Source organism: Neocloeon triangulifer, unplaced genomic scaffold (assembly GCF_031216515.1).
Source record: "Neocloeon triangulifer isolate White Clay Creek 2 clone unplaced genomic scaffold, ASM3121651v1 ptg000017l, whole genome shotgun sequence".
Classification (NCBI taxonomy): Eukaryota; Metazoa; Arthropoda; class Insecta; order Ephemeroptera; family Baetidae; genus Neocloeon; species Neocloeon triangulifer.
Genome location: NW_026775559.1, coordinates 5,435,249 through 5,462,315, shown reverse-complemented (window position 1 = coordinate 5,462,315; position 27,067 = coordinate 5,435,249). Strand labels below are relative to the sequence as shown.

Genomic DNA, 27,067 nt, shown 5'->3' with positions numbered 1-27,067 from the left:
ATAATTTCATTTCAACTTTTTTTTTAATTTTTTGCGTTCTACATTATTTTTCCACACAGCATGCCATTTTTACTCCAGGGTAGAGCATCAATTCGCAAATAAGCCAATTCAGCTTTGTAACTAAACTCGGTGTGAAGCGAACAAAGCGGGGAAAACGGGGAAAACAGGCTCAGTAATTTGATATCCGCGCCTCGCACGGTTGGCGAGCTGATTTATTAAAACGGCGTGTTTTCGCTCCGGGGTGGCGGATTGAGAGATGCCCGGCCGACTCCGCATTCCCCAAACAAGTAGCCAGTGTTCTGCAGGTGCCTCCAGGCGACTAATGATTCCTGCGAGGGTGATTCCGGCGGACCTGCGTTGTTTGCCGCTTCCTAATGGAGTCGGAATAATTAGATCGATTGCGCTGCAGCTGCCCGACAAAACAAGCAACGCGCTCGAGTGTGAGCTGCACACACAGTCGGCGGTTGCGCCAGCAAACACTTGACACCTGCTTTGTTGTGTTGCTTTTTGCACAACAATACACACCGCTGCATGTTTCTTCAGGCGACTTAATCTTCGTGCAAAATGTAAAATAAAACATTGCAAAATTAACAAGTTACAAAATTAAAGCCGCTTTCAAAATTCAATAGATTAAAAATGGAGTTTGGATTTGTCTGCATGGCTTAAAAATGAAAAACGTATATCTACCAAAACAAGATTCTCTTATTAAAGTGGTTTTCTTGTGCACACATTTCTTATACGTGTGACTACAAAAATATTGTATTAATTTGTTTGTTAAATATGCAAGTAGTTTAAATTTAAATTAATTAAAATTATAGCCTGTTAAGGAATCTTTATTGGAATAGTCAAATCAAGTTTTTAATTGGTTAAAATTACTAATTGTCTACTATTGCGTTGTATAAAGACTTGAGTAGACTATTCCAAAGAAGAGCGCATAAATAATGGCAATGTTAATTAAATTTATGTAAATTCAATAACGAAATTATCAAAACAAAAAATTTTTTGGTTTGAAATAATTTATATTAATATTATTATTTTTATGAATATTATTTATTATTATTTGATAGTGTGTTAAATGGAAACAGTGTTTAAATGATTTAACTGAAATGTCAGTCTTCACAAAAAGACAATGAAAAATTGTTTAATCCTCTCGACTTTTCTATCTAGAAAATGTTCCAAGTTCGTCATAATCATTATCCCGTAGTTATAATCCTCTTAAAAGATTTGGCCTTTTCCCATGAGGCACGATAGGGATGAAGCATCCGCGTCAGGAGAAATCACAGAGTGACGCAAAACGTTTCGGAAGCGAATTTTCCAGATTTTTCTCGCTTAATCATTCGCTCCGCAAAAACCGCAAACCGCCACTCAATTGCGAGGCTTGAAATGCGAGAGACCCCATTTTTCTGCGTCTGACACCTGATAATCTCGACCGCGTGATGGATACATAATTGAAAATGAGCAGCGGCGAAAAGCGGCAGTTTATCAGCAGGCAGGTGCGTTGCTCGGCGGAAAATTGATCACCCTTTGCCTTCCTTGCCTGCGAATAAAACAGGCGGAAAGTATCGATGGCGTTCGAGGCCTTTTTACGCACAGATAATAATGCCTTGCGCTTGCCACACCTGAAACTTCCCAGCGCCTTTCCCGGCCGAGGAGCAGGTGCGTGTGTCGCTTTGACAAGTTAATATTTGTTTCGCCATCACCAGCCAAATTAAGTAAGCCCCGTGCATATAATTTTTAAGTGTCTCTGAGCTTTATTTTCTCCACGCACGCTTTCCCAACCAAATGACCGGCTGTGCAAATTTTCACGGGGTTTATTATTGAATTTTAGATTGTTCATATTTTCGCAGGCCTTTCACCTCTTGGCCCTGAAAGCGAGATTTTTCCAGCGCAATTGCTGTTCAATTTTTCACCGAGCGCTTTTGAAAAGCGTGCGTTATCTCGCGCTCTTCCATTTTTTTCTATTCAAAAAAGCGACAATTTCTGCTCCCCTGAGGCTATAAATCCTCCTTTGGAAGGCGGCGTCAAAGGGTTCATAAATAAAAAAGCGCGTTTTGTGCAAAGTGTCAAGGAAATAATGTATGCACGCGTTGTACCCACTTGACTTTTGCATGACGACGACGCTCTGGATCTCGTCGCAGCAAAACATGCTCCCGATCGATCAGTTGAATGTGAAAAGCAAAAGATTTTTTCGCTCGGATGGAAAAGTTGCGCAATTCTGTACAGACTATGTAATGTATTTCAGAGAGAAGTTTTCACTGTCTTGAAATAAACAGACCGCAAGCGGTGCATAAAACTACTGTTGTTTTGCGCAGTGTGTTGATATTGCAGACCATAAATAATCACACAAACAGTAGCGCTGCTCGGAAATGTGGATAAAAAATGCGCTGGTCGCCCTTGGCAAGTGAAGGAAAATGATTGATTGTCAAACTGCTAGTGGCGGTTTTTTTATTTTTATATCATGTACTGGTAACATGAGACGACGGGTAAGGTACGGAAAATTACAGACGGGAAAAACTAGGATCAAATTAATTTCAATATTTTTTAATGCAATCTTCAAAAATATTAATAAAATCAGTTAACTCTCTGTTCAATAATTTCAAGTTATTTGCAGGATAATTTAATTGAAAAATTAAAAGCACAGAGAATTTAATAATTATTACTACTTAAAGTAATTTATTTTTCACCATAAAAATATTTTAGTTGATTGTGCAGTTCAAAACAAAACATATAAATCATTTTCAATCACTGCTACCAAAATGTGTTATTTTTAAATATTAAGCAAAGAAAAAACAAATTAATTTTATAATATTTTTTATTTTTCAGATTATTTCTACTCTTATCAAAATTGATTCAAATGAATCTACTGAGACCAAACATGCACCGTTGTTATCCAACAATTGACCATGAAATACGTCAAAATCGATTGTTGCCACCAGAAATTTTCAAATAAAAATAACAACTATTGGATCCAGATTTCCAACAATCAAAATTTGAAATTCCCATCCCTCTTGCTAATTTTGAGTTGATCGGTTGAAGAATTTCAAGAATTCTCATCACAATTCGAAAATGTCGGATACTCCTTCAGCACATCAAGGCGAAGCGAGCAAAACTGCACATGCAAGCAAATCGCAGTTCAACTCGCGCAACTTCACCATGCACTGCCGAGTGCCAGACTTCATGACTAACGACCCTTCGGCGTGGTTCTTGCTGGTCGAAAACGAATTCGCCATCAACGAAATCACCGACGACGACACCAGGTTTTCGCATCTCATTTCCCTGCTCGGCTCGCGTATCTGCAGCTTCATGCACGTCATCCGCGCCCCTCCTGCCAACAACAAGTACGAGACGCTGAAGCAGCTCGTCCTGCAGACGTTCAGCGCCTCCAAGGAAAAGGAGTTCATTGAGTTTGTCTCCAAAATGGACGCTTCGAATCAGACGCCGTCCCAGCTGCTGCGCCGGCTGCGTCGAGATGCTTCCAATTTTGAAGTCTCGCAGTCTGACTCATTCCTGCGCGGCCTATGGATGGAGAAACTGCCAGAGGGTTTGTGGAGGATCGTCGATCCGCACAAGAGGAAGATGAAGCTGGACGACCTGGCTTACTTGGCTGACAACGTTGCTGAAACGCAGCAGCGGAAATTGGATATAAGAAATAAGGTTGATAAAAATATATTTATCTAAAAATTAGTAATTATGACAGAATCTGTATAATTTTTTTTTAAAGTTTTTAATTATTGGGAGAAGAAAAAACAGTTTTTACCAGTTTAAATTTTTATCAAATTTTTTGCATTAGGGAGATTGTGAAGAGTTGCTGAGAGACATTCTGTGGAGACTGGAAGTTCTTGAGCACCGTCAGAGACAGCGTGACAGATCCGAGTCTGAGGCACGCAAGAAAGCAAGATTGGAAAGCCCTCCTTCTCACCAGAGTGAAGAAAAAGACAGCAGCCGAAAAGGCCGTTCTCTTGTCAAGGAACCAAGTGTCAAGAGCAAAATTGTGGTCGTCTGCAAATCGAATGATGATTGAAATGGCATGTTAGTTATTTATGTTAATTATCGTTGTTAGTTCAATATAATAAGCCAAAGGGTTGTCATAAAGGAAATTTGAATTTTAATTAGATAATTATATAGTCATGCGCTTGGAAGCGGTAAATCGATGAGTAAAACAATCCACTATTGACCATCCATTTTGAGATAATTGCATTGCGAAGGACGGCTGGGAGATAAATTGCGCAATCTGGCTGCCGAGGGTATCGACAAGAATAATGGCCGCTAATGAGTAGCCTGGAGAACCCACCTCTTTCCAACCTACTCAATCACGAGGTGCGCACAGAGTGACCACCAGCGGTCTTACCTGCTGAGATGCTTTGATTTTTTGTGCTGCTAGAAACCAGAGCGTAAAAAGTCAAAGGACAAAATCACTTTTTACTGCAAGAGTTGCAATGATATAAAGTGCTTGGTTTCACTTTTTTTTTGCAACAACCTCGTTTTTATTCCCTTGCTGTTAGATTTTTACCTCCCTTTTCCTCTTTTTATTTTTATCCTTGTCGCTGTGATACATGAAATTAACTCTTCCAATTATACAAACAAATTGCAAAGTCCTAAATCCAAGCCTCTACTGAAAAAGCAAACAGATTATCCTTTGAGGGAGAGAGAGAGAGAGAGAGAAATCTCTGCGCACATCTTCTCATCCGCATGCAAATTCGTGGAACATAAAAGGCTTGCAAATCTGACGGGGAGTAAATGAAAAATTTGCATAATGACTGCTCGCCGCGTGCAAAGAGAATAGCAAATCGCTGGGTGGAAAGCGAAACTACGAGGACGCAATTAGCGCAGTTTCGCCGCTGCAAAAATCAGCGAGTGAAATTCGCTTCAATGAATTCCTTTTGAAAAGAAAAAAAACGTGGTGCATAGGCGGCCCTGGCTGAAGAGATGAATCCGGCGGAAAATTGGCGCTCTGCAGGGAGGCTCGCGTTTCAGCATTCCATTCACGAAACTTTGATGTGGGGTTTCGATTCTGCCTGGGCGGGAAGCAGGCAAGTGGAACGAGAGGCACGCGCCTTGAAACCACCTCTATATTATATATACGTGCATTTCCAGCCTCTCTTATTTATTTTTTCTGAATAATTTATGCAAATTACGAACATGTAAATCAGGAGGTTTTCCTTTCTGACGCACTTTTCTCCCGCAGATGGATATATCTGCACCTGGAGAACTGTAAAAATTCAAATCTCACACACAGAGGAAAAAATTCTCTCACGCGTGCGACTGAGCCGGAGAGGATTGGAAAGAATTCTCTCCAGCGGCCCGACGTCTTTATGATAATGACGCGTCATCGATTTTTGGCGCGCCGGCAAAGCTCGCGAGACTTCTCGTTCGAGCTCCATTTTCCATTCAATACAACGTTCAATTCCTCACTAACGACGTGCTGCTTTTAGCCAGAATATTTAAAACCACCTGCTTCCCATGCCGAGAGCTGTCTCGCGGCGACAACATCCGCAGCACCTCTTCTTGGAGTGCATTCGAGAGGCGCAAATATAAATGTCACGTAGAAGGTCATCGATTCTCACACACCAGCCTCTCGTTAAACTAGTAATTGAGTTGCTCTAGTAATTGTCAGGTGCCGGCACGGAAAACTCACTTCTTAAAAAAGTGACACGCTACTTTTCCATCGTTTTCACATCCTTATCATTGTGGAGTACTTGGAAAAGTAAGTGTCGGTTATTTTTTCGAGAAATTCGTAAAGGTCACACTTTTTCTCCTTGCCTGTTCAAGGTTTTATTATTTTCTTGTTGGGAAAATAAATTACATAAGTAAAATAAAAAGCATATTTATTACAATCACGCTTCAAAATACAACGAGATATTTCTGTCAGTCACTGTCAGTGTTGCGGAATCATTGAATAAATCATTTTCCGGCGTACTTTCAGAAAGTCCACGTAGCAAAACAAGTAGTGCGGAGAATGCTCTCGCCACATGCGCGTGCTGAATTTAAACTGCTGTGGGGGGCAAGAGCTGCAAATGGCAACCTGCTCTGGGAGGCCTTTGCCCTGCTCGCTTTCGAATGCGGCAATAAAAAACGCACTCTGCCCGCAGCGTGACCTTGCTCATTAAATATTCACAAACACACGTTCGAGAGCGTCTTTCGCTGCCCAGGCAGAGTGAAAAGGAGAAAGACCGACTCGCTAAATAAGCCGATTGATTTTATATCAAGTGAATTTTCGCGCGTAAGCCTGCATCGTTTTTGTTCGCAATCGTTGGATTATGGTTGGGTAAACAGAGTATAAAAGGGAATTACGTCAAAATGCATCAACTCGGCTGTCTGCGTCCGTTCTCTCTTTCTCTCTCGCTCGCGTGCGAAGCGGCCTCCTCTGCGCGCGAAATATCCACGTCCTGGTCCTTAACAATGGGAGAGATGAAGGTTGGCGCGAAAAAAACACACTCGCTTCTTTTTATTATACAGCCGTAGCATCGGGCGTCGTTTCATGAGCTGAAAATAAAAGGAGGACGTGCGCACAAAATTTGTTCTAATCCGGCGACGAGAATGGCGCGGGGAACCGTGTCCGAGACGTCAAAGTTGGATTTTATGTGGGTGATAAATTTCTTTTGTAAATGAAATATTGCGTAAATTTTATTTAATATATCATAATTAATAAATTTGTTTTCTAGAAATGTGCTGTATATCAACATAAATATTAAATTAAAAAGAAACTTGATTGATATAATGAGCTTTATTTAAAAAGCCATCCTTCTATACTCCATTGCCTCTATTGTTTAGATCTTGGTGTTTTAAATTTTTTTAAATTTAGTTTTTTTTTTACATTTTAGTGCTTACAGTTTTGCATAATAAAGATGCTTGTAAAGAAATTTAATGCCAGTCTTTCTTCGAATTTAACTGGGAACATTCTTCACCCTTCTGAATTTTGTATAGCCCCAATAAAAATAATACGCTTCACAAACTTGTCCTTGTTCAGCGGTCGTTGCTGTTATTTCAGAGTTAACATTCAGACCTAACACAACAAAAAGCAAAAACCAATTACCAAGCTGAACTCTATTTTATATCTTGTTAAGCTCGTTGCTGCTGCTCTGCATAATATGTGCGGATCTCATTAAACTGGCTGAAAAAGCAAGTCACTCTAGTGTGCAAAAAGTTGTGAGATCGCGAATTCAGATGCGCAATTTCCGCAAGAGCGCGCGTCTGCCGATATTCAGTGCCTTTTCTCCTCGTTCACTCTGAGATAAATAAATAAACAAGAAGCACCTGACTGGAATTGAGACGCAAAATTTTTGTCACGGCCGCTCCCTTTTTGTTTGCAGCCAAGCCCGAGGCGCCCCGGGACGAGCCGCACGTTGATCCAGCCATGATCGGAGTTCTGGTCGGCCTCGGTCTCATGTTTGTCATAATGTGCGTCGTCTTGCGGCTGTTCAGCAAGTAAGTATCAAATGTACTATTTTTACAACAACACACCCCTTGTTAGTCATTCTTTATTTTCAAATCAAATTTGATCTTGCTGTAAATCAAATAATTTGTTAATGAAGTTGCCAATTAAAAGTAGTGCTAATTGCGCAAATCAAAGTGAGAGATAAAAGTAACTTGTTGCCCGTCACGCTCTCTGTCTATTTGAAAGTATATGCAACCGTTGTGCTGCAAGTGCTCGACCGGTTGCATAACGCGCTCGACCGACCTAAAGGCTGACGAGAACGAGCGATGAAAGACTGGAAGAGTCGGCTGACGGTCCGTTAACAACTCCATTTTTCCCCCTTTTATAGAAGCTAATGAAACAACGTTTACGCCCCAACGGATGAAAAAATGCCCTCTCGTTTGTGAAAATTTTCCATGCGGAATTTATTTCCGCTTTTTTTTCTTGGCAATCGTAAATCTGCGCTACAATAAAAGAATACAATAATCAATTTTTCTGGAGATAAATGATCGCTGTATTTTCAAGTGCAATGCTCCGCAAAAAAATAAAAAATGCCACCAGGCGTAATTCAACGTTTCAATCGAGTCGCGTATTGTTTTGCAGAATTCCATCGTGCAAAAGGCGGTCGCCACTGATGAATTGCACTCGTAATAAAAATGGTCTATATATTTTGCTCACGGTCGCGGCTCTTTTTCATTTGGTTTTATCCACCTGAGGGCCATTTCCGCTCAAAGACCATAAAAAGCAATTTTTCAAAACGATATCGCAAATTCGTTTTTCGTTTAATGAAATTGCAGAACGTCAGCTAGTTATTCTCTCGTCGGTGCCTAAAGGTAGTTTAAGGTTGATTTTGCGGCTTTTTTAACAGCCAGCGACTGCAGTGTTAGCCATTTACACGGATGTTTTCAAAATTCCATTATTGAGGCTGGCGAATTTCAAGCGTTAGATTTATAGGTCGTGGGTTCCATCCACAGCGCATGCAAATTGAATGCAAGCCTTTGCAGGGTGTGCTAAACTGTCATAATTTGGGAGCTGTTATGAAGCAATTAAAAACAATTTATTAAAAAATTATCATTATTGAAATAATTCTAGTTATTGGTAAATATTCTGAATATTTAAAAATGTTCAAAAATTTCTGAGCACTTATCGAAAAACTAATAAAATCCACATTTTTTAAAACTTTTTAAATGAAGGAAATTGTCTTTTCAAATTTATTCAATATTTATTAAATCGTTCTTTACAATACTAACAGCTTCCAAGCAGTTTTTCTTAAATCAATCACTTACTAAATTTTTGGCAAAACCTTTGATTATAATAAAAAGACACCGGCACATGAATGGAAACAAGCACCAAAGTCTTTTAGGCGTGATGCTTGATGATATAAGCGACTAAATATAATTCACAAATTATACCATTACTTTATCCAGAATAATATAATTAAATGAACATTAAATTAATCCTTTTATATTTCAAAATATGTAAAATTAGATATATTTATACCCTGCCGATATCAAAGGTGATTTGAATTCACGCCCAAACACAATTTGTGCGTTTTCCTCACTCGGTGTTTGACATGCTCGTGGCTCCTTCCTTTCAGGGCTCGCTGGCGCGGCGAGAACCGGACTATCTTCAACACGCCGAACCCGCGGCTGATGAACGTGTCCCTGCTGGACAGCAAGCTGCTGCACGGCGGCAACCTGGAGCGACGGGCGAGCCGCGGCAGCGTGCGCGGCGCCCCCAGCAGGCACGCCAGCATGACCTCGCTGCGGCCGGCCAATTCACCGACGGGTAACTCAATTGTCATGACGTCATCGGCTTCCGCACGTGTGCACGCTTCAGGCAACGCCGCTAACCACCCTCCTAACACTACCACCACCACAACCATTACATCTACGCAATGACCTCCTAAGCTTAGGGGCGTTCCATTGGCGGGTGAGGAACTGATCCTAACAAAAAAAATCCAAAGCAAATCAGAAATAACAAGTATTGCCCATTTTGTGTTGGTCTATTTCCTTCACTTCGCTGCTTTTGCTCATTTTCGGGGATAATTTATTAAGCTATCAGCCTATATAAGTAGATTTTACATACATGATCTTAAATTATTTTGGGGAGTGCTGAACAATTTAATGTAGTGCGCCGTAATTATGTTCCCTTCTTATCTCTGTCCACGTACAACTTAGAAATTGTGGTTTCTTAATTAGTCGTTGAAAGCGTGCTCCTATAAAATATTGTTATTAAACCGGCTAAGAGAAAATATTTCACCAAAAACGTTTCTTCAGGGTTCCCAAAGTTATACCTCCCTCGGAATCTTTGCGCCGAAGTTTACATTTTAGCCCAGCAAAGTACCAAGCGTTTTTATGCAACCCCCTTAGCAGGATAACAACATTTTTTTTGTATCCTGGCTATTGACATTGATTAGAAACTTTTGGAACTTTTCAAATTAAGCAAAAACCTATGATTTCAATTGAGGAAGACTAGGCAGATAAATTCGCCGAGGCTACGCCCATATTTCTTGATAAAATCTAGCTCACATCAATCCTAATAACAGCAGTGGGCCTTGGGTAATTGCATTCCGCGCCGCTTTATGATATACCATAAAATTCACCCAGGTGAGAAAATTGCATTGCAGGTGAGCGGGAAATTCCCTTTCAGCCCATGTGCTCTAGGCCAATACGTTCTATCTCTTCCTTTAGTATAAAAGCCAAACTCTTTTTTTTACCCCCAATCCCGGGCACGCAAGTAAACTCTATATTGCTTCCTTTCGAGAGTATAGTGCACTCTATCAGAAAATCTTTCGAACCCGAACTGCACCCTGAAAACTCCTTTCTTTACTGCTGTATTCTAAAATGATTTTTAGTAATTTTCGCCCAAGAAGCAGATTCTCGGAAAACGAGTCATTGCGTTCTTGGATCTAAAATCGTTGTTGGTCAAACACAACACTAATTCCTCTTTCTCCACCAATCCCCCTCTGTCGCCGCTTTTCTCTATTTTTCTCTAAAATGCGTGTCGCTCTCTGCATCAGATACGCGCCTTTCTCATAATTAGAGCTCTGTGTTTTTCGACCTTCAACTGTGTGTAGTGGAATGTAGGCTAGTGAGTATTTTGTGCACCTTGCATGTCTTTAATTGTTAGCCAGGAGAGGCCAATTTTTCTATTCAGCATGATTATCAATTTATGTCTAGCATCGTTTTCAGATTTGGAGTTATCATGGAAGAGTTTAAATTTAGAGGCATATAATAGGCGTAGGCAAGGTTAAATTTTAAGATAAATTAAAATATATTTAACTAAAAAAAATACAAAAGTATATTAAAAGTTAGTTTAAAACAAAATTTGAATGGAAAATACATATTTTTTTTTTTATTATTTAAAGCAATTATTATTGATTTACATTCAATTGAAGTGTATTAATGATTTATTAAAAAACAAATTAGACTTGTTTTGAATATTTTACATTTTTTTTTTTTTTTTTTTTTTTTTTAATTAATTATATCCCCTTGATGGAATAATTAATAAAGTGCAAATATATCTCAATTCTAATGATTTAACTAATAAATAAATCAAAACTATGCATCTTCCATTAATTCCATTATCTACTTACTCTTTTGTGAGGTACAACCATGGAAGTTTTAACTTACTTCGGGGGGAAAAGATTTTTTTAGTCATGCATAATTTGTTTTTCTGAGCTATATAAGGCTACATCTATATTTGAAACAAACAAATAAATCATTTGATCGATCTTCCACTTCCTGCCAAATCTGTCTACTCGGGTAGAATGTATAAGAAAATTCTTCCTCTCCTTCAACAGTGCACACGCATGTCCTTAGCTTTTTTGGTACACTCTTGGCCTGGCCGCCTCGCAGTATTTTTTCACCACTTTTCTTACTTCTCAAAACACGCTCCGTCCTTCCGCCTACGCAAACGTTAAATCCGCCGGCAGGCTGATCGATTCACCTGTTAATATGCTGCACACGCCGAGTTTTAATGACGAGTGAGTAATTCAAAGTGTATCGACAGGAACTCAGTTGCCTGCCGCCGAGTGACTGAAAAGAGCCTCGGTCTCAAGCCACTGTGTAACGCTATGTATGTACTTGCGAGTAGCAAAATCGAATTGCGATTTCACTCCTGCACCGCTCTCGCGCGCAGATCTGCATAATTTCTGACGTGCTGAACAGCACCTTGTTTCGTCGAAGCGTGGCACCACCATCAATTATTGGCGCCCAACCGCTTTGGGGCTTAGAACTGAATTTAAAAATTTAAACAATAAATTAATCAGTCTCAAATTCTTTGGTATTAAAAAAAATCTTTCGAAATCACTCTGGAAATTCTCTCCCGTTTATAAGCATTTAATATTTTCAGAAATTCTTAGTTATAAATCCAAACATTTTGACCTTTTTCTTTTGATGCCGCATTTCTTGCAGACATATGTAGATAATTATACTTCTGAAATATTCATGCCTAACGCTGAGATTTAGAATGACGCACCTTAATTATAATAAAAAAACCAGCGTTTGAGTTTTATTTGCAGGCTCTCTACTTGATGGCAAAATTAATTTCCCGCGAATTCCGTTTTAGTCAATTAATTTGTGGCCGGGCTGCTCGTAAAACGTGCTTATACATTACTATATAAATTTTGGCGTTATCGCCACTAACTAGTAAGCCGCTGATTTGAGGTGGCTTGGATTGCAATGGGTCAATAGACTTTGCTTTACGACGCTCATAAACTCGGCAGTTGGACCGGTCGGTGGTGAAGATAAAAAAAAATGCAACATTTTCTCAGCAAAAATGGCCAGAGGGTTGAAAGAGCCAAGTTTTGGGACAACCTAGTAATGAAAATAGTTTCTACCCGGTTCTCAACTTACGAATTTCCCGCAGCCGCGTACTTCTTGTCCTTGGGCCAATTTTTTTCAGTTTAATTAATAAATACTGGCTTATTAACATTTTAGGCTACATATTTTCTGCGCTTATAGATGTTGAGAAAATTGCTTTATAGTGTTTTGATTTTTGCAAGATTATATTTTATAATGCCTACATTTAAACGTTTGGCATGCATTTTTTCTATAAAATTATTTCTCTTCTGTAAAACAAAAGATTATTTAAGAATTCGTGTTGTGAATACACAATTTTCATGTATATCAGTTTTTTTAGTAATGGAGATTTTAAGCAGAAGTTTTTATCAAATGAAATTAGTTGTTGGGCGTCATATTTGTGTATAAACTTGTTGCTCCTTTGTGCAAGATTTCCAAATCACAAAAAAATATGCCAAGTAAGATCAAAATGCCATAAAAATCTGCTGTTTCCATAATTTTAAAAATTCAAACTAGACATTTACTCAATCTATTTTTCTTAACTATCTAGTGCAATGCAAAAGTAGAAAATTTCACAATAATTAATATTGTTTTTCCTTGTTATTCTGACCTTGAATTTTTGCGATAAGGAGTATAGAGTTTCAATATAAAGGTAAGAATGATGTGGAAAGTTTTAATGTTAAATGGAAGAATAGCATTTTTTTTCCAAATGACAACATCGAGTCATTTAGACCGATGAAAAACGTGGCATTTTGAGCTGAAAGATATCTTGATTCAGTTGAACCATTTCTGATCATTTGGGTTGTTGGGGGTTTTCTTCCCTCAGGCTCTCGCCGGGGCAGTGGTGGAAGCAACGGGTCCACGCCGAAGTCGCCCAAGGAGAAGAAGATCGTCGAGGAGCACGGCGACAACAACCACCACCCAGTGGGCACCGTGACCGTTGAAATGACACCACCGGCCCAGCTGAACCAGCCTGAGAAGCATGAGGTCTAGGGCGTCACTCCGCAACCTTTTGGAAAGCCAAGTTCAAAAAGTACTTAAATAATACCTTTCTGAGTCAGCTACGGAGATTAACAACTAGAAAAAATACTACTTAATTAAAATTAAAAAAAAAAAATACTATGGGCGAGACTCACTCCACTCTGCAGTAGAAATGAGTATCAATTACGGTAAAATTAATTACATACATAATTACGATTATTCTCTACTTGTGCATTCCCAGAATTAAATTATTAATTAATCACAGTCAAGCGATCGAAGAAGAGCAGAACGATTTTTAGCAAAATGAGGAGCCTAGCGTAACATGACATAATTATTGGCCGGAGATTTTAATTAATTCCATATATTGACAGCCAGCAGTTAATTAACCAGTAATCAGTAATAACCGAGTATAATATTTATGAAAGATTTAAGGCAAATGATGTGTAACGATACAATAGAATAAATACAATCAACTCTTTACTTTCTACCCTTTGATCCCAATTAAATAAGATGTACCTCCTCCTGAAATAAAATTTGTGGCGTAAAATTATTTGTGTGGTCCGAATATTTTAGCTTCAAACGTAGAGATTACAGATTGCAATAGAACAAAAACTGCAAACATTCAACGATGAAAAGAAAACTTTTTCAACGCCTGCTAAACTCTCTATTGCTATGATAATGTTGATTACTGCTCTCCTAGCCTCTTTGCAATCTTCAGCTCCTCTCGATGATGGAATATAAAAAACTGCTATCAGCGCGAAAATAAACATACAAATCACGTGTTTTTTTCTCCGAGTGCCCGATTTTCAAGCATTTCAGTTTGCACATAATGTAAAAGAAAAAAATACTCTGCATACATTTTTTGCGTCCTTTCTTCTTCAGCACAACGTCCAGTTATATTATATTATTAATATACTTGATAAAAATGAAAAATGCAACCTAAAGTAAGATTAATTAAAACAAAAAAAGAAACGCGAGACTTAACAAAAGAATAAAGAGATGACCAAAACGAGAAGAATGTGTACTTTAACAAAAATCACTGTAAGAGCATGGTGTGTGTGCAAGAAAAAAACATGATTTTGATGATTCCGTGCCTCTTCGATGATGAAATGATAATCAAATTTTTAAAACGCAATACACACGTGACGATATATCACTACTTTTGATTTCCCATTCACCGCTGAATTGTTGATTTAAAATCATCAGTTTGTGTGTGCCATCATCCTTAAAAATCGAACTATTACACATGGACATCTCTCTTTCTCATTACTATGTTAGCTCCGCTTATGGGCCGAGACTCGTTTCGGCCGCTGAAGAAAAGATATCGCGCATAAAAGTAGCCTTCATAAACTGTATTACGCGACTTAAAATTTACATATATAAATAATATCCTGCTGCTATGATGTAAGTGATATTTTAGATAAAATCTATAAAAGTTTTAAGTATATTTCAATGAGAAAAAAAACACTTACTTCCACACTCGATGGAGCGTTTTGAAAATAATTTGCTAAGGAGGACAACCAAAACCATACACATAATTGAAAACACTATCCTAGATCGATGGAGCAAAAAAATTAGAAAAGCAAGTTTAACTCGATAATCTCTTTTTATAAAGTAATTCGTTAATGTGATAGTTGAGCACAACTCTCTGGATAATTATATATTAACTAAAATCGCTAAAACGCAGAAACTTTCAAGCATAATATATAAAGTACATGTAGCTTAAGAAAAAGATGAATGTTTAATTAAAGGCACATGCACTCAAATCTCAAAATTGGAACCCGGTGCCAACCAGCCAAAATTCGCAACAATGGACGTGGCCGACGCATTACTAAGAATTAAACGCGCTTTGCAGCAGATTGCCCACCAATTACCTTTTCTCTAATTAACGATGTAATAACGATTAAAGTATTGATCACTGACTTCACACACAACACACACACACGTGCACCTAGGTGTTGAAGGTAAATCTAATTATTAAGCGAATAACAAGTAATTAATAAACTAAATAAACGACTCACATGAACATACACTCATTGAAAGCACCCTTGTTGTCTCACACGCGAAACTCACACACACACACAATCCACTTTCGATGATATGACCTATTTCTTGTATAACCTTAGGCGGAATCTCGTAATTTTAAGGCGGCTGGTCGAATAATCTGGCGGCGGTCTTGGGGAAGATCGCGGCCGTGTTTATTCTCGCCACTTTCAAGCGCGTCCCTGGTTGCGTATTTTCTGGGCCGGTTGATCCACAAAATTATTTAAAAAAAAAATCAAGCACAAATTTTCCAGACGAAAAATTTGCTTAGTTCGTTCAGCCAGCAAAGTAGCAAACGCAGAGCAGAAGCACTGCTGTACCGTAGGTGAACACACACGACCAATTGTATTAAATTATGATTATCGTTAAGATTATGGACAAGCTCTTTTCTCCTGCTTCTCTCTTTCGATCCAGAATAAAAAAGTATAGCCTAATTCTCCTCTCACAAAGCAAAATACGACACACAAAAAGACAGGAAAGAACGATCTCTTCTTACTATACAAAAATATATCATATATTGTACGGAAAAAAATTATGATGGCTTTAAAACACGATTTGAATCAACGTACCACTCACAACACACGACATTTCCATTTTAATGTGTAAGCTCAAAGTACTATTATTACTATACAAAATATTATCCAAGGATATATTGTAACGATTGTAGGCCCTCTTCACCGAGTTTGTTTAGCGATTAGACGCGGAGGAGAATAAAAATGTATCAAGGAATAAGTGCCGAAAAGGTTTGAATTTTTGTATCAAGGGGAAGAGATGCAAAATTGCCTACTTTTTCGAAACGGGGGTCCCTAGGGATGCCCTCGGAGCGCGCTGCTGTAGTCCGGTCAAGAAGACGAGAGAGTTTGATTCGATTCATTCTTTGTAATTGTATGGTGGTAGCGAGTAGATTTTCTACTGCAAGTACTAACCACGTGCGTGTATTTCTAATGCTAATTACATTTATGGTGTACTGCTCTATCGACATATTTAACAGAGGAAAATAGTGGATACTGTATTACAGTTAATATATTACGACATATTTCTTGTACTGTCCAAATAATTCCACGCGTCATTTACCAAACACCCTTGAAATATGACGATGCTACTTAAATATTATCTTCACACTCTTTGGAAATAAAAATTTGTCCAGCGTGAAAATCTTAGACTTGTTTTTATTTCAAAGTCCTCTAGAAATTAAGACGCAATGAAAAATCAATCGATCAATAAAAAAATTAGTCTTTGTCAAAGGCACAGCTGGCTGAAAAGAGACGCTAAATATGAATAATCCTGTAGTCGGATTTGAATTGTAATTAAGAATTAATTAAGTCTCCCAATAGTCTCAGCTCTAAATATAAGTTGAAAAAATCTAGCACAGGCATAAATAGTGAGGGCTGCAGGAATAGATCAAGAGAGTATATTTATGATATTATATGAAAATGCAGTATTTATTAGAAAATATAACATTTAAATTTCAATGCTAGTAAACCTTCAAGAATGTTTTGCTCTCCAATCTAAAAATTCGTCAAAGTCCTCTTCCACCTCGCTGTCAGAGTCACTTTCCAGCTCTTTCTTAATATTCTCTGCGGCAGCCGTTTTTATTTCAACCTCTTCCTTTTTCTTTTCCAGGTCTAGTACCCTAAAAAATAGTTTCATCAGATTATTAACAGAGCAAATTATGGTTTATATAATATTACCTGGACCAATTTCTCATCTGCTCATCAATTTCCTCCAGTTGCCGCTCAGCCGTCGACTCCTCTTGATCTTCCTGGATGATTTGATGCGACTGCTCGGTCTCATCTTTCATTGCTTTCATGAACTTTCCCCACTCCTCCTCTACAGGATCTTTGTATTCGACATTTCGCACCTTGGCGTCAAGTTTCGGATCATCAAAGAATCCTTCCGGGAGTGAGGCGTCATTAGGTAGCTCTGCTGGATTTTGTTCTTTGGATGATGAAGATGTTTCTAATAAAATGAAAACTCCAAATCAATAATCTCATAAATTATTTTAAGGGGAGAAAGGAACCTTGCTTTTCTTTCTGTGCAGATCTCGGCTTCTCGTATTTAATTTGCTTCGGAGGTTCAAATTTCCTCTTTTCCTGACTTTCAACTTTGATTGGCCTCTTTGGTTCAGAGTCAAAGAAGTCAGCGGGTATGGCTGAATGAGAACTCGACGCAGATGTGCTTTTGGCAGCTTCGGAAACAAGGATGCCTGAAACAATTTTTTTAGCAATTGATAATGATGATATAAAATCATACCCTTGGGCTTCTTTTCTGGGGGAGCGGCGAAGGTTGAAGACGCTGGCCTCTTTTCCGCCTCGGACTTTTTTCTTTTGGCCGCTGTGATATTGGCAAGGTGCTCTTTGCTGGCCAAATGGGTCGTCCAGAGGCCTTCACTCTTCACAGGCGCGTCACACAAAACGCAGCACAGCTGACCTTTGGCTGTGTACGTGTTCAGGAGTTAAGGAAATTTTGAAAGCATTAAATTACGATAATTAATTTATCCACAAAGCAAAATATTATCATTTTACACAAGCGTAAAAAATGAAAAGGATATCGAGCTAGGGGCGACTCGATTTTCTTGACTGTCTGCGTCAGTTTCTTCTTCTGCTCGTTCATGATCCGCCGGAGCTCAATCTGAGAAATTGGTTTCTTGCCCATTTTAGCCGAACTTGCCATTTTTGACGGCTGTAATTTTTAACAAAACCAAAAAGAACGTCAATGCTGGCTCTCGCCGGTGCAGCTGTTTAAGCTGTAAACAAAATTATTGGGAGAAACGTACAGTGCCATCTTCTGGCTAAGGATATGAACTAAAATTAAACTACTTTCCAAAGTTTTACTTCAAATTTCTTTAGGCTGAAACTCCTTAATTGATAACTATTTTCAATCTTCAGTTGAGTCAATTGAGATGAGAATCTTCTATCCTGCACCTTTTAATGTTAGTGTTTTATTATGATTAATTTAAATTTGGATTAATGATTATGAAATTATTTAATGTGATTGGAAATTGTAAAGACGTTTGGAATAAAACATTTAGTTGACTATATAATTATAGCGATTTATTATTATCATTCATGAAAATATCCAGAAAATCATCATAAAGACTAATGTCGTATAATAATTATATACATCAAGACATAGTGCAGATAATATATTTTTTATATTATAATAATGTAATACAGTACTTAAAAGAGTCATGTTGTATGTCCTTGATACACTGAAATAATTTTATATTATTTATGTTAATTAGTTTACAGGAAGGTAAATTAAAACGCGCATATTTAACAATGTTTCCCAGAATACACATCATTGAATTAGTTAAACGTTGCGGATCATCTAATTTTAGTCAATATATAAGAGCTCTTTAAATAAAAATGTACATCAACAACAAAGCTGCAAATCACTAAAACAGATCCCGTTTCAATTAAATAGCTTGTTTTTGTTTAAGATTCAAAGTTTTAATATTATATAAATCACAACTACTATTATAATTTTGCGGGGATCATGACGGGTTGATAAACTTTTGATAACTTCAACTTAGCATCGCGCAGACAAAAATGCATTAAAATCTCTGAGGATAAATTGGAAAACAGTATTCAAGACCGTTCGCTCGGAATCTGGTCTTTTTTTTAAAAACACTGGTTTTTCAAATGGGACCAAACGGAATAGCAAAATGTGTGTCTGGCAAGCAGAATAGTCGATATTCTAGCAGAGCTTTTAGATAATAATCGATCCGAGGGGCCAGCCGACTTTTTTGACAAATTTCCTAACTTTTGGTACATTATTAAAATATCGAAGTAAAAATAATTCGCGTCGTAATATTTTGATATAAAATAAAAACGAGATAAAAATATATATTATTATTTAGCGCTTTTTCTACGACGCGTAGATTTTAAATTTTTACTTCTTTAATTCCGTAACAACGGTTAATATCAAACATAAAAGGCATTTTTTCTTCTTCTCAAAATTGCTTTTCAACTATAGGGCAAGTTTGTTTGTTAAAAAATTGTATTCACAACTGTGTGATCAACAAACAAGGAAATATAAAATAAGTCGGATTCTTTCAATTCCAAATCAACACTAGCAATATCCACATTCACACTAGAAATTGTGTAGGCAAAACTAGTATTTCCGACTTTTTACTGTTACATGAAGATAATTTTAAATTAGTTTAAAGTTTCTTTGTTACATTTTTTTCGTTTCTTAAAAAAGCATTTTTGAAAAAGTGCTGATCACTACAATTGTTATGCATCATACAAATCGGGCTATTTGCGATGGGTTTAGCTGCCTCGTCATGTTTAAAAAATTTGTTTCTTTTGTGTACAGAGGTGATGGAATCCCATTTCAGACAAGGTACAAATTCGTATTGGCTCATTGGTTTCCGGCCAACAGCTTTGTCATTACAAAAAACAATGAAACTCTATAAATTTTTAATGTTACATTATTATGTTAGAGCGCGGCGCCGCAGGAAAAGTGAGTTTCCTTCAACTTAAAACACTTCTTCCTTTTCGCAAGCAATCAATGGCGCACTTTTCTTGTACCTTGGGTAGTAATCAGCTTGTAATTTTTTTTTTACCGGTATTATTTACACTTAACAATGTTCACATTACGCATGCATTTTTAAACGTTACACTTTTCTTTTTCCTTTTGTAATGTAATTGTGTGTTTCTTCATATTTTCTGTATGAGATTGTGGCTAATTTAAAGCACTTTTCTGTGGAGCTTTTTCAAAATTTTGTGACGATGTGAATGATTGGAGCACGAGATGTTGTTATAATTACGTTTGTTTAACAATAATTTACAAAATTAATCTTGCAAAACTTTTCATATAATTTTGAGATCAGATAGAGCTAAGTTGGCCAATTGCAATTTGCATGTTTTTTTTACAAGTGACTTTTGAAAAAGCTCGGCCTCTAACAAGAGATGTATTTTTATATCATGTTAATTCTCCTACTCAAGTCTATGCGTCAAGAACTTCTGAATACATTGTAGCTTCGTTACGTTTTCTTTTATCATCAACAATTGTAATCCTCAAGTTTAGCAAAAAGAGGGCCACATCTTATAATGGGGTACAAAATGCAGTCTTCATTTGCATTTTTTTCCAAAATGATTTCAAAAAAAGTGCCATCAAATCAATATTACTGGATGTCTGGATATCATTGAAAACACTCACAATCAGATTGACAATGTTTCTCGTTTATGTTTTTTTTTCAAGATCTCAAGGAAACACAGTTGTTCTGTTAATGAGGTTTGGTATCACCGGATGCGCTATATAATTGCAGTCTACATAGTTATCAATGGAGAATGGCCAATTATGCATCGGCAAGGACAACACAACGAAACACATTAAAATTTTGCACTATACGCATTTAAAGCTTCCATTTTCACATATATTATACAATAGTTATTTATTTTACTTGATGACCAATTGACCGAGCAGTAGCGTTATTTGTTTAAAAACTATACATGCAAATCATAAAAGTATTTTTTTTTTGTCAGATGGCTTCTCCAGGTGATACCAAATCCTGCGTTTGATTGGGAAAAAAACTCAACCGGTGCATCGTGTGCGAAATGAAAAGGAAAAAATCATATGAGCTTTTACTGGCTATAGAATGTTTGTCAGGCTAATGAGCCTTTGTCACCTTAGATAGGGGTGGTGCAAAACAAACGCAGGTCAGTTAAATTAAATTACTTCAGGTGGATGGTTGTTCGTGAACAATTCAACAGCTGCCTTAAATTGAATTTGAGCTGCCTGCTACGAGTTGTGCCTCTAATTCCAATTTTGACTCAAATGTGCTAAAACCGGTGCTCACAACTGATAATAAAAGGTAGTGCGTTGAACTGTAAAAACTGTACACTAAAAATAAGTACTCTCGGTGTATAGACAGGTAGTTAAGTTGGAATTACATAAAAATTCAGGTCATTCTTAACAGCTGGCGCCCAAATAATATTATATTACAATATTCAGTAATTCAAGGTACACTGTTATAAAATTTCAGTTTTTGCTGAGTTGTTTGATACAAAAATTTCTTTGTAAAAATTACAGCCATTGAGCAATGTTATTAAGCCAAAATCGGGAGAGGGACTTTCTTTTTTTAGCATTCTGTCGTTTGTTGCTTCTGTGATTCTCGACGCGCGCTGGCAAGGACCGAAAATGTGCTCGACAGCTGCAAAAACAACTTTTTGGCACCCCATAAGCAACTTTCAGCCCTTGGTCAGCGTCGGCGCGCTTTGTTTTTAAAAGCTGTGTTTCCTTAGTGCTTCAGATGAGTACATACATATTGCATGACACTTAGCGAATCTCTACGAGGTAAAATATTTACATAAGCAGCAGCCAATTAATCAATAGGCATTACTCCGAGTCAACCAACACATGTATAGTATTATTATGTTGTAATATAGCAGCTCAATTCTTAAAGTTTGTGTGTGTATGCGTGAATGTGCTTTTGTCAAATTCAAAAGTCAAAAATTAAAAAGACGGTAGTATCATTAATAAATATACATGAGGCAGTCTGTATGGCGGAATGAAATATATTAATTATTTAATTTTTAATAATTGCGGTGGATTTGGGACTTTGCTTTGTCTGCTTTTTTCATTTTCATAATCTGTGTACATGTAATTTTTAGTAAACGAGTGTGTGTTGCTTGTGTACAATTTTGCTCTTGCATACACTAGATTTTAATGGTATGATTAAAACTGGAGGTACTTTCTGGCAAAGTCTCAATTCCAAAAACCATTTGATAAGGTGAGGTATTTAAAAAGGGGGGTCGGTAGGAACATCAAATCTGTTATTATTCATTTTGCAAAATTGGATTGGTAATCTCTTTTTTAGTTTCCGTTCGAAAATAGTTTTATGTATTTTTCCAAAAAAGCATTCCTTTTAAATGGGAAGGCTGCAGGAGCTGCAAATTTGTTTCCACTTAACAATGAAGTGAATCAATTACAAAAAGGTTCAAGACCCAGCACCATAGATTTTGATGAAAATTCTATCAGTGAAACATTAAATGTCCTTTCTCTTGAGAGGCAGATTTCTAAAGAGATCGGAAAAAAGAAACGTAAATTTAAGAGGAGAAAATCAGTTTTAAAATGATATATTCCAAAATGTGGTAGCGAATCTGGAGCAGGACATTCACACTATAGAGTGTGAATTAGCGGCAGTGAAAAAGTAATGATAAAATTTTAAAATAACATGACTCCAATCTCAAATCATACTTGTCAGATTACATTCATTTTTACATAGTAAAGCATGATGTCAGATTGGATCGGAGGTTAAATCAATCAATGTTGAGGACGTCTAATGAAAATGACACTACTTAACAGTTACTTAGGTACACTTGAAATCTGTATGCAATCATGCAGCCCAATTGATTATTTTCTCAGTGGTTCACTAGACACAAAAATATAAAGGACAGAGTCAACATCTTGTGCATAATTAAGTGTAAGTAACTAAGTCTGTCTTTTCATCATGAGAAATGAAAACAAACAAAAATTTCACATTAAAGGACAAACCTGAGGATACAAAAATAAAAACTTAAAAAAAGCTAAGCAACCGAGTCACTGTTGTTACCTGCAAATACAATCAACATAAAAGTAATAGAGTAAACCCTGTGTTGGGCCGGAACTTTACATGAAATCGTCTTTCAAATATGGCAGCTCCATGGACCTCCCATCACCTGAGAGGCAAATTTCCGTTTTAAAGTGGCACGACGGGCCAGCAAACGGCTGCTCACCTCACTACATGGAAGATTCCTTGCAGTCTATTAGAGTGGTGGTCTGTTGAGACTGGATGTGGTTTCCTCCTAGCGAGCAAGAGTTGTTGTTGCCCAGTGGCAGCAGCGGTGCCTGCTGAGCTACCCTTTCCATGACACATGAAGCAGAAAGCCTGGCTTCTGCATCATGATCCCAGCATTCCTCCATCGTTTCACTCAATGCAACCAGGCCCTAATAAGGCAAAATTAATGAGAATTATGAAGGGCTTTAGCTTTGTTTAAATTTACCGGGTGTTGCTTCCAAGTGTCCCTGATGGCTGGCCTCTTCTTCTTGTGCACAACAGCGTCTTGCATATCTTCAAGTGATGGGTGTTGACCGACTTCTTCCTCGAACGGCAGCATGTGCTCTGGTATCGGTCCCTGGATCATAACAAGTTATAATGAATAAGTTATTTGCCTCATGCTTTATTGTATATTTAACCTTAATTTCTATTAAATAAGAAAACTTAAAAATCAAACGCAACTTCCCAGATGGGGTTCTATTTTGATTACAATTTGTTAATAGATTCGGAAAATAAGATAAGTAAATGGCACATCATAAAAAATTGATTGTAAATAGGTAAATTGTTCAACCTTCTACAGCCGTTCAACCAACTATTTCCAACATAATCAAACATTTCTTGTGAAATATCATATAAAATGCTGAAAAATATTCATATATAGGATACAATCAATTTTTTTTTTTTTTAGCAATTTTCTTCTGTCTACAGGCGTGACTTCAAGCATGTCTCTAATAGCAGCCAGAGGCTGCGTATAGGCGGATACCTCTTATTTGGGATGGAGTCCCTCAAATGTGGTGAAATGTGGGTTGCCGTTCCTTGGATAGGGTGAGCTTAATGGAAGTTGGCAATTTTATAAAAAAAAAAAATATTAACTCTATTGATAGATTTTGAACTCTTCAACCATCCCAAATACACATCTCCTATCCTGTCACATTTCCCCCCTTGGAATATAACATTGCATATCACATGATATTTCACGTAAGGTCAATCGGCCATGGAATAGTTTGTGGTGCAACAATTTATCGTGCAACTCAGAATTTACTTACATCTTGGGCAGTGCACCTAGACACAAGTTCCCATAGGACGAGGCCACAAGCGTACATGTCAATGCGCAAAAACGCGTCCCGTGAAAAATTGATGGCGCCCTCCAGCACCTCGGGAGCCATGTATCGCCTGGTGCCAACCTGGCCGTGGGTATCGCCGCAGGGTTTTCCAGGGTGGAAGATCAGAGCAAGTCCAAAATCAGCAACGCATGCCGTCAAATCCCTCTTTAGCAACACATTCTTTGACTTGAAGTCACGGTGGGCAACTGCAGGTTTGCGACCCTGCTGACTGTTGGCAGCCATCTCCTCGTGCAGGTGCATCAGGCCCCTAGCCATGCTCTGGGCTATGCGGCACAACTCTGGCCATGTCACCACATTAGCTTTGAGAAATTCGCAAAGCGAGCCTCGCTCGTGGTAAGCAGTGATAAGCCAGAATTCGGCCTGCAGACCTTCGCCCCGCTTTTCAGCTGCAATGAAGCTCAGGATGTTGTCATGCTGTAAAAATTAAAATCAATCCTCTGCAAATTTTAGAAAGTTAGAAGCATCCCAACCTGCATATGTGGCAGCTGGAAAATTTCCTGCTCGGTGATCCAGCTTTGTTTGTCCTGGATGGGGAAAATCTTCACAGCAACAATTGCGTCACTCTTATATTGGGCCTTCCAGACAGCTCCAAAGCGTCCTCTTGCTTTGATTTCCAGCAACTGAATCGGTCGGAGACCAGCGGCTGGAGATGGAGGTATGGGGTTCGGGTCATGTGTTGGCAACTGAAATGTTTGGATTCCAAAAATTAATTTTCAGCTGACATCATTGCCCAGTTATGAGATTTTAACACACTGGCATGACATAATTTACAAGGATCACACTTTGAAAGTGAAAGGTAAAGGAAAAGAAGTGCTAGAATCCGATCAGGTTATTTTTACTTGGGCATCATGGTAAGTAAAAGAACTAGAATCTTTTTTGAATGCAGTCCAAGGTTAATAGAGACAATATCATTTTCCACACAATATCATCCACAAGGGAAAAAGTCTTAAAATGGGGGTTGAATATTACAGAAAAATAGTTAAAGCATTTGATACATAAGCTGCCAAACATTATCATAAGAGAAAAATGGGGACGCAAAGTCTATAGTATTACTTAAAAGTAATAACCTGAATATCATTCTCAATGAGCTGCTGAAAATAAAACCGTATAATTACTTTCAACTAATAGAAATCGTTTGACAGAAGAAAGAGAAAAGAGAAGCCTTTATGAGATGGTGAGTGTGAATTTTGGAAGATAAAACACTTTACCTGGTTGAAAGACCTCATCTTTCGACATCGGTAAGTTGCAAAAACTCCCAAGACAATTAGAGCAACAATCACTACACCCAGTCCCACCGAGAATATGATCTGCGAAGAAGGGTTCTCCAAGGCAGCATCGTGGGGTGCTGCAAAAAGCAAGCATTATTATAAACTTGAATATATTTTTTTCCTTTGGCACCAGTGACCTTATTAGGCTATTGAGTTGGTCTCTCAAATACTATACAATAATGAAAAAAATTTGGTTGATTTTTTTATTTAAATTGTGATATTTGATTTTGAATCAAAACTAAACAAAATTTACCTAAGACTGTTGGTTCATTGGTTGGTCTAGGAGTGTAGATGAACTCCTTATTACACAAGTCACCCTCGCAGCAGCAGAAATACAGATCCTTGTCTCCAGATTTTCCTCTAGCCACACATGTGGACTTGTCATAACAGTCGTGATTTTTAATGAAACATCCCTATTGAGTTGAAGGTCAAATCGAGTTGCAGTTTTCAATAAAGAATCAAACCTTCATCTCTAGTTTGTTGGATCCATCAACTTCAGAGATGCTCCACAGAACGAAGCAGTGGTTCCGTTCATCTCCCCACGAGTTTACACACTTGATGGTGCCTGTGCACTCACCAGTCTTCTCACACATAGTTTTGTTGTAGTAGTCACACTCTTCCGTTTTGATCCCATTGCAAGCAATTGCTGAGTAAAATGTAAATTAGCGATTTTGCAACGAAAAAGAAATTTTTAGAAATTACCATTGAATGCAACAAACAATATGATTGGCCTCCAAATCATGGTTGCTTAATATGGCACGCTGACAACAGCTAGATTCACAGGTTGACGGCTCATAAAAGTTGTTTTACTTCGATTTTAGTTCGAAGTGCCCTAGGTCTCGTGATGTCTTGAATAGCTCCCGCATAGATCTCTTGAGACCATGGTGGATCGGCTGAAACAAATAAGAAAAATTAGTTTGCAGGCAGTGTGGATTGCTCTCTCATGCTTGAGCATGTTGACGCCGATATTCCAGATCGACTGCAAAATAAACAAGAATGACAGAAGAGGAAGTGTTTAATCAATAATTATAAATTCATTAAGTGGCGCATCGTAAATCGCAATACGCACAGGAAATCGCTGTTTACTGGACAATCCGACACCATGACCTAGCCAAGGGAAAATAAACAAGGAATGCATTGGATGCACACTGCGTTTGTTTTGAAGCGATCGGCGAAATTTTAGCGAGTGACACCAAATGCATTGCATAATTGGCCACTGCGTTTCGACATCGAGGTCATGTTGGAAATGCTCGACGCGTTCCTTCTACTGGAAACTTACGTTTTAGGCTTGCAGGAAGCCGTGTTTTGGCTGTCGAACACGCTCGATAATGCTGCGTTGTTCGCTGATCAGAAATCCGCCGTAAAAAAGCGGCACTAGAGTCTGAGTCACCACAAAAACGATCTATAAAACTTCCGCTGCTCACCGGCTACTGTATTTACATTTTTAAACCGATAACACACTAGAAAATGTCAATATGAAAACGTGAATATTTTAATCTTTGTGTTGTGAAGTGTCCCCAATATGGCCTCCTCCAGTTTTATTTTTGCTGTAGAAAAGGAAATCAACATGGCGGGCCCATTCATGGAACTGCCAACATAATCGATAGAAACACGCAGTTAAAAGTACCCAAAACGAGATTTTTTTTATCTCCTGAGATAAAAGAAAA

The 27,067-nt window shown here is 37.9% G+C and overlaps 3 protein-coding genes across 5 annotated transcripts in view; 1 reads left to right on the top strand and 2 right to left on the bottom strand.

Moving 5' to 3' along the window:
- Nucleotides 1–16,396, top strand: part of LOC132203343 (uncharacterized) — a 50,960-nt gene extending 34,564 nt beyond the window's left edge. Inside the window, exons 4-6 of the mRNA XM_059631057.1 lie at nucleotides 7,311–7,425; nucleotides 9,012–9,202; nucleotides 13,046–16,396. Of these exons, the coding sequence (XP_059487040.1) occupies nucleotides 7,311–7,425; nucleotides 9,012–9,202; nucleotides 13,046–13,212 (473 nt within the window). The 3' untranslated portion in view covers nucleotides 13,213–16,396. The remainder of the gene's footprint in view (nucleotides 1–7,310; nucleotides 7,426–9,011; nucleotides 9,203–13,045) is intronic.
- A 267-nt stretch (nucleotides 16,397–16,663) lies between these two features.
- Nucleotides 16,664–17,998, bottom strand: LOC132203803 (zinc finger protein 830). Its single transcript, XM_059631882.1, has 5 exons — nucleotides 17,795–17,998; nucleotides 17,497–17,687; nucleotides 17,264–17,449; nucleotides 16,935–17,202; nucleotides 16,664–16,876 (listed from the first exon to the last, which is right to left on the bottom strand). The coding sequence occupies exons 1-5, from the start codon at nucleotides 17,914–17,916 to the stop codon at nucleotides 16,729–16,731; spliced, it is 915 nt and encodes a 304-aa protein (XP_059487865.1). The 5' UTR covers nucleotides 17,917–17,998; the 3' UTR covers nucleotides 16,664–16,728.
- A 462-nt stretch (nucleotides 17,999–18,460) lies between these two features.
- LOC132203802 (activin receptor type-2A) lies at nucleotides 18,461–26,957 on the bottom strand. Of its 3 annotated transcripts, none has more exons than XM_059631879.1 (11): nucleotides 26,680–26,957; nucleotides 26,103–26,293; nucleotides 25,865–26,046; nucleotides 25,654–25,813; nucleotides 25,341–25,477; nucleotides 25,200–25,223; nucleotides 24,603–24,815; nucleotides 24,055–24,546; nucleotides 23,235–23,366; nucleotides 22,968–23,178; nucleotides 18,461–22,910 (listed from the first exon to the last, which is right to left on the bottom strand). In XM_059631879.1, the coding sequence occupies exons 2-10, from the start codon at nucleotides 26,140–26,142 to the stop codon at nucleotides 22,972–22,974; spliced, it is 1,587 nt and encodes a 528-aa protein (XP_059487862.1). In that variant the 5' UTR covers nucleotides 26,143–26,293; nucleotides 26,680–26,957; the 3' UTR covers nucleotides 18,461–22,910; nucleotides 22,968–22,971. The 3 variants fall into 3 exon arrangements, with proteins under 3 accessions (XP_059487862.1, XP_059487863.1, XP_059487864.1); XM_059631880.1 differs by having other exon boundaries at nucleotides 25,200–25,220; XM_059631881.1 differs by lacking the exon at nucleotides 25,200–25,223 and having other exon boundaries at nucleotides 26,680–26,956.
- Nucleotides 26,958–27,067: the final 110 nt, after the last annotated feature.